The following is an 11,089-nucleotide window of genomic DNA, read 5'->3' on the forward strand; positions in this document are numbered from 1 at the left end:
AAGTTTAAGATCAGAGCTTTCAGCTTAGACACTTTCCAAAGCAAATAACAATACTGAAAATGAAAAGCACCACAGGGCAGGCCATTAATTTTTAGTTACAGTGTTACCTTTTCAAAGTGTCAGTGCCTAAGGGGAAGTAAGAATAAATTTAACTGCTGTACACCAACAGTCAGAAACAGACAATGGTACAAGAAAAGAACACCACTTTCTTGCAGGAGAATCTTTTCATTTTTTTCTAAAACTAAATGCCAGCAACTTTTAATAAGATAAGCTAATATTAGAACATAGGAAAAGATACAAATTCTTGTCTGTCCTGAAATGAGTACTTCTATAAAAAGAATACTTTTTGCAAAGTTTAGCAATAAAACCAGTTTGCATCTTTTACACACAAGCAAGTAAAGAACCCCACGGAGACAGACAGGAAAAGTGAGGCCATGACACACAACGAAGAGCCAGCTGAGCCACGGGCTTTTCACTTAAACAAAACATGGAGGATGCACACTTGAATAGTTAAAAACTGATCAATCTGACTGACTTAAAACTTATATATTTACAGAAGTCAATTATACAAGGAAAACCCTCAGCAGGCAAACTGTTGCTCACTTCATTATTGATCGTGGCTCCAAGTCCCAAGTGGTTGTTTTTAACTTGAACTTTAATATGATCTGTGGCTCCTTGCTCTTGAGCCCCTAAACCCTGTGGAGAGTAAACACAAAGAGAGTTAGCTTTTCTATCAGGTATAAAGAGTGACTATATCTATCTTCCCTTGTCAACCATTCAGTTAATTACTGAACATCTAGGAATAAGGCACTATGTGGGCTCTCAAAGAGAATACAGTCTAATGGATTCTTACAGGACATGTCTGTAATAAGAAAAATGCACTTACAATAATGAACACTGGTTCTTCAACTTAATTTAAGACCTTCATGTAAAAACTTTGAAGAACATGCCTTTTCTAAGGCTCCAAATCAGAGTTCTGCCACAAAACTGCTAGAAGCCAATCGAGTTCTTACCAATCTATGGCTCTGTCCATCAAATAATCTTACAAACAACACTGAGAAAGGAGGAGGGGGGACGCCGAGTCCCCTGTATCAGTTAACACTCATCTGTGAGGTGTCCCAGAGAGCGTGGTGTGTGGCAGCACCTAAAAGGCGCCCACCAGGGTGGCTTTGGCAGAGTGAACGGAGAGGAAATCAGATGATAAAAAGGGGCTTGACCTCACAGGACCTTGGAAATTACAGTAGAAAGTTGGATCTTATTTTTTAAAACAATGGAAATCACAGAATGTTTAAGCAAAGGAATGACAGGATCTAACTTCTGTACTTTTAAAGGCTCACTGTGGTTGTTGTCTGGCAAATGACTCAGGGCAGGGAAAGGAGGGAAGCAGAAAGGAGGCTGCTGCAGCAGTGAGAGCAGGCAACGGTGGCAGTGGTGGCAGGGGGATGACACCCTGGGTGGAGGGTGTAGCGACTGGGACGCAGAGAGATGGAGGGACCAAGCGTGCCTCCCAGGTCTCTGTCTTGAGTACTCAGGCAGACAGACGGGGCACAGTGTGCAAAAATGGGGCAACTCGAGAAGAAAAATATCTGAGGCGATCAAGGTAAACTTGACTAATTTATAAACTTGGAGCTCAGAGGACAGATTTGGGCTAGATACAGAAAACTAAAACAATCAGATAATCTCAGAATGTATATAATTTAAAGCAGGGTTTGACGCAAAGGAGTTCATCTGAGCAGAGTACAGAGTGGGGCCTGGGGCTCCAAAGCTCAACAGCCTGGAGGACACAGAGCCAGCGGCAAAAGCAGGCATGGCTGGTGAGGCAGGGGGAAAAAGACAGAGGAAGCAGAACTGTGGGAGTGGGGGCAGAGTGTGTTGCAGGAAGGAAGTAGTCAGTCACGTCCAGTGCTGCTAAGGGATTAAGTGACTGAGGACAAAAAAGGGTCCATTGGATATGCCAACAAGATCATCACTTAAAGACCTGGACAAGAACCATTGAAGTGTAGAGGACATCAGTAGAAGTCCTATCTGAGTCAGGAATAAGTGGCATGTGAGGGAAAGAAGAAAATGTGTAGTCTAGCTATAAAAGGGAATAAAATATTACTCTTGGCAACATAAAACTATGATGGTTAGGTGTAACTAATTAAAAGGCCTGTCTATGAAAGATGCTACTCATGCAATTTGAATGATAAACAAAGAGAGCTGACATGTATGTTCAACTCTAACTTGCTCATCACAAGCTCACTACAGTTTAGTTACTCCTCCATAACCACTTATTGATCCAAATCATACATATCTCTCAGTCCCTAAGAAAGATGCATTCTCCTGACTTGTAATCTCCTTGCATGGCTCTGATTTCTTTTGCTCTTCTCCAAAATACCTTTCCTTTAGACCACCCCATCTTCTCCAGCATTCTCTGGCCAAACTTGGAATCATCATTACTCCATGTGGTGTTTCTTGGATCCACAGCCCACTTCTGCTTCCGTCGACCTGCAAAATGACAAAGTATCTCCTTAGCAACTTATCTTTCAAACCTGGAAAACACCACACAAATACATATGTACCTAATACATACACACACACTTGCATAAAATATGACATATGTTATGTTTTATTAGATACAGGTATCAGGTTCAGCATCGGATAGGATCATTTACTCTGGATTCCCCAATAACTATATATTCACAACATACAAACTGACTTTCACTTTATAAGACAAAAATAAAGATACTCCTATTCCCTCCGAAGGTGAAAAATCGAAATAGCTCGATATACCATCGATTGGGCTTCCCATAGCCAGCTGAAGGCAGCAACTTACTAAAGCACCTGTCAACAGCAGCAGCAGCAGGTCAGTCACATCGGCAGCCGCCCCCAGTACAGCTTTCGGTGCCATGCATTATGTGCCAAATGCTGCCCGCACATTATCAGATTCAATTTTCCCAGTAACCAATGAAGGTAGATATTCTTATCTCCACTTTTCAGATGATAAAATCTGAGGCTTAGAGACAGAACGTGTCTAACTTCCCAAGCAAAATCCAGAGCCTTTATACAAACAAAGGTCCTACTGACGTCAGAGCTTACAGTCTCATGGCCCCGGGGAGAAAGTTGACTGTGCCTTCCACACATGATCTACAGGTACTAACGATGCCTTCCTGTTTCTCACTGAAATACCCTGAAGTAATACGACTCCTATAAATTTCCAGAATAAATTACCTGCTTATTTTTTGTTATTTAATTAACATTTTCCTATATTATGGTTCTTTGTATCCATCTTTTATGTTTCCTATTAGACCATAATCTCCTATGGTTTTATTTGTATCTTATTCTTTCTTATGATTTGTTGCAAGAAGTAAAAAGCACTGCCCATGATAGGCACTCCATAAATATATGAATGAATGTACAATTGCATAAAAAAAAATCCTAGGAATAAATTTAACCACAGCTGTAAAAGACCCGTACTCAGAAAATTACAAGAAACTGAAAAAAGACATTGAGGTGATACAAATAAGTGGAAGCGTATATTGTGTTCATGGATAGGAAAAATCAACACCCTTAAAATGCCCATACTACCCAAAGCAATCTATAGATTCAATGTAATTCCTATCAAGATACATACCAATATTTTTTCACAGAACTAGAAAAATTATTCCAAAAATTTATATGGAACCACAAAAGACCACAAATAACCTCAGCAATCTTGAGAAAGAAGAACAAAGTTGGAGCAATCACACCACCTGATATCAAATTATACAAGGCCATAGTAATTAAAAAGCACAGTACTGGCATAAAAACAGGCAGATGGATCAATGGAACAGAACAGGGAGCCCAAAATAAAGCCACAGCTTTATGGTCAGTTAATATTTGACAAAGGAGACAAGAACAAACCATTGGGTAAAGACAGTCTATTCAATTAATGGTGTTAAAAACTGGACAGATATATGCAAAAAATGAAACTAAACCACCTTCTTACATTATACACAAGAATAAACTCAAAATGGATTAAAGACTTAAATGTAAGACTCAAAACCATAAAAATCCTAGAATAAAACATGGGCAGTGAAATCTCAGACATTTCTCATAGCAATATTTTTTTTCTGCTATATCTCCTCAGGCAAGGAAAACAAAAGAAAAAAAATAAACAAATGGGACTATAGCAAAGTAAAAGGTTTTTGCGCAGCCAAGGAAACCATCAACAAATGAAAAAGACAACCCAAGGAATGGGAGAACATATTCACCATATTTGCCTTATGACCCAACAATTCCACTTCTGGGAATATATCTTAAGAAACTTGAAACACTAATTTGAAAAAATATATGCACCCCTATGTTCACTGCAGCATTATTTACAATAGCCAAGATTTGGAAGTAGCCCAAGTGCTCATCAGTAGATAAATGGATAAAAAAGCTGTGGTAATTTCCACAATGGAATACTAGTTGGCCATGAAAAAAGAAAATCTTACCTTTTGTGGCATGATGGACCTGGGGACTATTATGCTAAGTGAAATATGCCAGTCAGAGAAAGACAAACACCATATAATTTCACTTACATGTAGAATCTAATGAACAAAAGAAACCAACAAACAAAATAGAAACAGACTCATAGATACACAGAACAGACTGACAGATGTCAGAGGGATGGGGGTTAGAAGTCTGGGTGTAAATGTGAAGGAATTAAACAAACAAACAAACAAAAACACCACACAGACACAGAGAACAGTATGATGATTACCAAAGGAAATGGGGGGTCAGGGGAGGTAGAAGAAGACAGTAAAGGAGGTATAAATGGTGACTGAAGGAGACTTGACCTTGGGTGGTATATAGATGATGTACTGTAGAACTGTACACTGAAACCTATATAATTTTATTAACCAAAGTCACCCCAATAAATTCTGTAAAATTTTAAAAATAAATTAAAAAAGAACTTTGTTATGCTTTCATATTCTCATATTTAAAATAAGAACAGTAGCCCAAAAGATCTAATCACAAGGAATGTCAGACATTAATTTTGCAAAACTTTTAAAAAGACAACATAAAATATTATATATTATCATGACAAAGATTTGAAAGTTTGGAGTTATGGCACAGAGAGAATTGAAAGTACTCCCTTAAAATCATGCAATTTGAATTACTGATATCTGCGAATAGACTTTACATCTGTATACTACTTCATACTTTGAACTACTTTCACATTCACATTTCATTGACTTTTTAAATCATCCTAGTGATGAAGATAATAAATAAAGGTTCCTTTAAAAAGACCATAGAAAACTGATCACGGAAAGAGATATAAAGGAATAGCAGAGCCTGGGACAATGTTCCCCAGTGCCTACTGAATTAAGCCCATACCAAAGAATACTAAAACTAAAAGAGACCTCAGAGATCTAGGCTCTAAGGTCACCATCTAACTAAAACATATTCCTTTCTATGAGTCCCTATTTGAAAACAGTAGAAAACTGCTGGTACTAGTGGCAATAATGTAAAGATATAGAGCTAACGAGACCAATATTGTCAATCTCTAGCTTAATGACTTGGGGTGATTTTTTTTTTCCTCTAAGCGTTCATTTTTGCTCCTACAATCTGGAATGGAGCCTAACCCATTTCGTTCTGTGCTCACATCCTCCGTCCCCTTAGATAAGAGGATGTTGACAACATTTATTTCACAAAATCCCAGGGTATTTGTTGGTCTATTAAGTAAGTTGTTTCTCTTCATCGCTCACCACATACTTGCAAAGTAATGACCAAAGCACGACCGCCCTCTGGTGGCAGGCAATCTTAGCTACAGGGACCATTAAGAAGTTATCCAGCCGCTCCAGAAAGGGAGTTAATGAACTTCACAAAGTGTCAAAAGTCAAACGGAGACAAGATGAGGCATCTCGGCCAACACTAGTGTCACAGAGGAGTGGCAATTCCAACAAAGTAAAAACCGCCACAGTCTTTTAGCCCTGCACCTCCGAAAACAGGCTACTTCTAGTCTTTGATGCTTCTCATCCCTTTGCATTTCTATTTCTAGGTTCAATGTATCTTTGAGAATGAGATTTCAATGCCAAAGGAGATTCTGCAGGCCTAACCTCCTCTTTCTAACCTAACCTGCTCTAACTAGCCCAGGGAAGTGAAAAGAATCATTTCGGGTTCCCAAGACTGGTATCCTGGTTCTCATTCAAATCCGCCGCGCGCGTGCTCAGCTCTGAACTCGAAGTTTCTTTCACTAGCAAACCCGTAGCTAACGTTTGAGGAAGGCTGGACTGGGAAAGCTCCGTGGCAGGCAGGGCGAACCGAAGCCAGCTTCCCAGTGTCCGGCCCGCGGCATCCTCCAACACACTGAGCGCCAGGGACCCGCACTCTTTGCTACTAGGTCCGGTCGGGGGTGTAACCCGGAACCTTCGCCCTCCCGCCCTGGTTGGGCCTCAGCGCTCAACACTCACGCTCAGCCAACATGGACATGTCGCAGAGCCTGTGACGCCGGGGCCCTCCGGATCTGAGCAACTGGAGCTACGGGATGGACAGGTAGGGTGGAAGTTAGAACCACCTAACACGCACGCCGCTAGAAATGCAATGGCAGAGGGCGCGCGCCAGTGACGTCATGATGTGCGACCGGTTTCTGGCTGCTTGGCGGCGAGTGGGCGGGGCGTGGGACTTTTGGCTGGTAGGTGAAGGCCGACGGCGGGTAGGTGAGGTCACGGATCACCGGATGGAAGGGCAGTGGAGAGGATCGATTCCTTCGCTCGAACAAGTTCGTGTACTAAATGATTGGAAATACGTAAAGCGTTTTTAAGAGTTTGCCGCCCAGCAAGCTCTCTCATCATTAATTACTAAATGTCAAGCAGGGGTCTTTCTGGGAAGAAGAAATGAATTCTGCCCTCAAGTAGCTCACAGTCTAATGTGGAAAAGAAATATGTAAACAACAGCCCTTAGGACTCTCAGCATTATTTAAAATGGGGCTTGAGAAAATCGTTTGGAGGGGAAGAATGCACTGCACTGTGGTGTCCCATATCTTAATGTCCTACCTCTGCTCGCGGGTGCGGGGAGCGGGGAGGAGGGAGGAGAGAGCTAAGGAATCCCAAGTTAAGCAGATAAGTAAATCTGGGGAAAATGTTCACTTTAAATAACATGATGCCTTCAACAAGATAAAGTTGTTTTTATTTTTCTCCATTACAACGTGCACTCTGGAACTTTGCTTTTATCTCATATCTCTCTATATCCATACCAGCACCTAGCAAAATTATTTGAGGATGGTAAGAACTCGATGGATGTTTGTGAATTTTAACTACAGTGCCTCTGTCTCCAAAGGCATTCTAATGAGATTCTGACAATGAGAATCTCAGACAGTAAGAGCACGTTTTTGGACAGGTGACTGACTCTCCAGTGAACTTTGGGTGATAGTACAGACAGAGAAGCCTGCCCCTCACAAGAAGAGCATAAAGAGGGCAGCCAGGTGCCAAAAGAGGCTTTGTAGAGGACTAGATTCCTGTTCCAGATGAATTTGTCCTTTAACTAGGAGTCAAGGCAAACTTCTCCGCTTTCACAAAAATCAGAGAAAAGAAACACAAAAGGATAGTTGCTGCTATCAGTGAATATCCAGGAACTGGGGAGATGAGGAGAAGCAAAAATGAGTGGAATTTCCACAGCCAAAGCCGAGAGCAGGTGAGTTGCGACAGAGGGAACAGGACTGAAGCAGGGAGTTGGGCTGGCACAAAACTCAGATCACCCTGCTCTTGTGATAATTAGCTGATCTGTTCGATTAGACCAGAGAAAGTGAAAGATGGTTATGTAGAGTGGACAATTGCAAACTGATCTGGAAGTCAGCCTTTTTTTCAAGTATCACATATGTTGGTATATGATTTGAGGAAGATAATTTTGTCTCTACGATGGTCAGAAAGATTGAGACAGAAGTTTACAACACTGTTGCCATGGTCCAGGTGAGAGAACTAAACTAGGACATCAAGTGTGACAGTGAACAGAAAAGAATGATAGTGTCTTGTGATTTGGTGAGCTTTCTTTCTTGGAAGAGTTCAGTCAGAGGCCACAAAGGAATGTTGTAGATTAGAAGGAGGGGTTCTGCATTTGGGTGAATGCAGTTTAGACTAATGGTTTCCAAGGTTTGTTCCAACTCCAGCATCTCTTGTGTCTATGAAACATCTATGAGGATTATCTACTGAAAAAAATACTTGAAGTTTGGGGTTTAAAAAAATTACAGAATCTATATTTTATATTTTAAAATTATCATCTGGGAGTGGATACTGCACTTTTTAAAAGGAGGTGATTCAATACAAGACATTCAGTTTTACTCCTCAGTCTGTTGGCAGACCCTCTTAGATCAGGGCCCCTCAGCCTCTAATGTGTGTGTGAATCCCCTGGGGATATTGTTAAAACGCAGTTTCTAGTTCAGTGGACCTGGAGTGGGACCAGAGATTCTGCATTTCTAACAGACTTTCAAAAATGTGGGTGCTCACGATCCACAGACCTTTACATAGCAGGCAATCAAAGTAAGCATTAACTCAGGGTTAAAAATACTTTTTCCTGTTCAGGAAAATGCTTTCTGAAGAACATGTCTTGGTGACAGTGACAAATGCTTTCAAAATACTTCAAAGAACTGAACCTAGAAAGTACTTGGATAAGTCATCTGAGCTAGTCACCTGCCTTCAAGAGAGTAAAGATCAATAGCAGGGATGGGTAATTGCTACTTCTTTCCTGTATCTCTGGTGAATCTCAATCTATTTCTCAGTATCTATTTCTATGTCTCTCTACACACATACATAATTATAAAAGCTAGTTACACATTATGTGCAATGATAAAAAAGAATTCTCAAGTTGCATTTTTATATTGTATTTCAGATATATCACTAAAATTTTATCTGTAAAAGACATAGAGTTGAATCTTGCTAGTTAAATTTAGCTCATTCCTAAAAAGCACGAGTTTGATACAGTGTGGAAGGGGAAAACAGTCAGAAAACATAACAGAGCCTCAATTGCACTACCAGCTTGGAGCATGACTTCGAGCAAGGCATTTCACCTCTGTTGACATCAGTGTTTGCATCTATGAAAAAAGGATGATCTCTGAAAGCATCAGTGGGTGATATGAGCATTAAAGGGAGCATTCGATGATATGGAGGGAAAAGGGCACGCTTGAATCACAAATCTGGCATTAACCGAAATGAATAAAAAGCAGGAAAAGTGAAATGGGAGTTGATCTAACGTAGGAAAGAAATGGAAGGAAAAAGACAAAACCATATCACAAATGAGGACCAAACTGCAAGGTACCCAAAAGGATAGATTCAAATTAAAATTTAATAGATAGTAAATACAACCAAGAGAACAATTAAGGAAATGAAAATAAAAGAAGTAAAAGGGTGTCAGAAAGTGGTCGAAATGGAGGAGAGGCAAAGAGGGTTATATATAAATATATATTTATATATAGTTATAGAGGCAAAGAGGAATATATAAATATGAAATATATATATAATTGTCCCTGAAGAAAAATAAACCAATTAAACAACACTAACATTTAAAACTATAATCTAAGAAAACTTTCCAGAAACAAGAGAAGATTAAATTATATATATATTAATAAGGCTCTTCAAGTACCTGGAAAAACCAACCTACAGTGCTCAACTACAAGACATACCTCCTAGTACAATTAATAGGACTTATCAAAGAGAAAGTCCTTAGGTAAAATAATTAAATGTAAATGAATTAATGAATGGCAAAACATTAGGGCAATATCAGACTTTTCAATATCAATGTAGAAAGAAAGGCAACCATGGAGTACTATTTTTTAAAAACTGAAGGAAAGAAAATAGGACTCAAGAATTTTGTATCCAGCCAAGCTGTCCTGCAAGTAGCAGGTCCATAGCAAACTGGTTTTAAACATGCCAGAACTCAGGGAACACTACACTCACAAGCCTTTTCTTGAGGAATTTGCCAGAGGGCAAGCTTTATCCTACCAGGAGGTGGCTGGGAATGCTTTGTCAAGAGGACCCATGGTAAGCATTTCATGTATGTAATTGCAAACAAGTACTTTCCTTGGGACGTTGATCTTATGCCAAACAAAATCTTGAAAACAGGTTGTGGATTCTGTTTTAGGTAAGACATGTTGGTTGAAGAAGGAGACCGTTGATTCAGGTGAAATAAACCAGAGTGAAAGAATCTCACCCAACGATGTTCGGAGAACGTGAGGGCCAGTTCACTCATAATCTCTTACTCTGTTAACGTTGGGAGTGAAAATGCCTCAAATCTGAGTCAAAAGGGCCTTTCTGGCTTCTGTGATAGATTCATGAGGGGCTCTCCTAACTTCAGCCTAAATGTTCTAAGTTTATACATTTTTAGTCTCTTCATTTTCATATGAGTGTCTAATTTTTGTCATTGGAATATGATGGAAATAAAGTTGGGAAAGTTAGTTTTTAAGTGTTTTCCTTTCCTAGGTTTTCACATTAATAATTCCATAAGTTAGATAAGGGTTTATTACTTTCTAGGTCCTTTCACAAACATCTCGTTCTGATTTTGATTTCAAGCTTGCTAATGGTAAAATTAATTTTAAGATCTAGGCTTAAGCCTTTGTGGCACTGTTTAAATTAAGCCAGCCCATCCTATCTTCCCCAACAATCTCCTTCCATCGTCATCCAACCCAAGGACAATTTAGATCAAGAATAGTTGATGACACGACAAAGTATAAAATCCAGACATGAAAAAGTTGCTGCTATTCCTTAAAAAGTGAAGCAAAGTTGAGTGGCAACAACTTTTCAGTGTCTGCAAATAATAAAGATGAGGGAACATGGAGAAGCATTAATACAACAAAGGAGAGACTAACAAGGGAATTAGGCAACAGATTATGTAACATGCTTTTTTTTGAAATACACTTTCCCTGCTTAGCACTTTAGTAAAAAGATAAATGAAACAGCAGCAACTTCACAGAGCTCCTGTTCTGAGGGGGGGGGATGAATACATGCCATCTTAATTCTAACACAAGGCAGATTGTGTTAAATGTTCTAAAGAGGCACCAATTGCTATGGAAGCATTAGAAGGAGAGAAATCCCTCTCCCAGTGTCAGCCTTGCCTAGAAATGTGTTAGGAATGCAATCCTCGGGCCCCACACTAG

The 11,089-nt window shown here is 39.8% G+C and overlaps 1 protein-coding gene across 1 annotated transcript in view; it reads right to left on the bottom strand.

Moving 5' to 3' along the window:
• Positions 1-6,555, bottom strand: part of PINX1 (PIN2 (TERF1) interacting telomerase inhibitor 1) — a 74,259-nt gene extending 67,704 nt beyond the window's left edge. The window contains exons 1-3 of the mRNA XM_045831140.1: positions 6,420-6,555; positions 2,378-2,487; positions 604-696 (exon numbers count right to left, since the gene is read on the bottom strand). Coding sequence (XP_045687096.1) covers positions 604-696; positions 2,378-2,487; positions 6,420-6,438 — 222 coding nt within the window. The 5' untranslated portion in view covers positions 6,439-6,555. The remainder of the gene's footprint in view (positions 1-603; positions 697-2,377; positions 2,488-6,419) is intronic.
• Between the last annotated feature and the right edge of the window lie 4,534 nt (positions 6,556-11,089).

The sequence above is a fragment of the Phyllostomus hastatus genome, unplaced genomic scaffold (assembly GCF_019186645.2).
Source record: "Phyllostomus hastatus isolate PE091 unplaced genomic scaffold, TTU_PhHast_1.1 phas_contig_159, whole genome shotgun sequence".
NCBI lineage: Eukaryota > Metazoa > Chordata > Mammalia > Chiroptera > Phyllostomidae > Phyllostomus > Phyllostomus hastatus.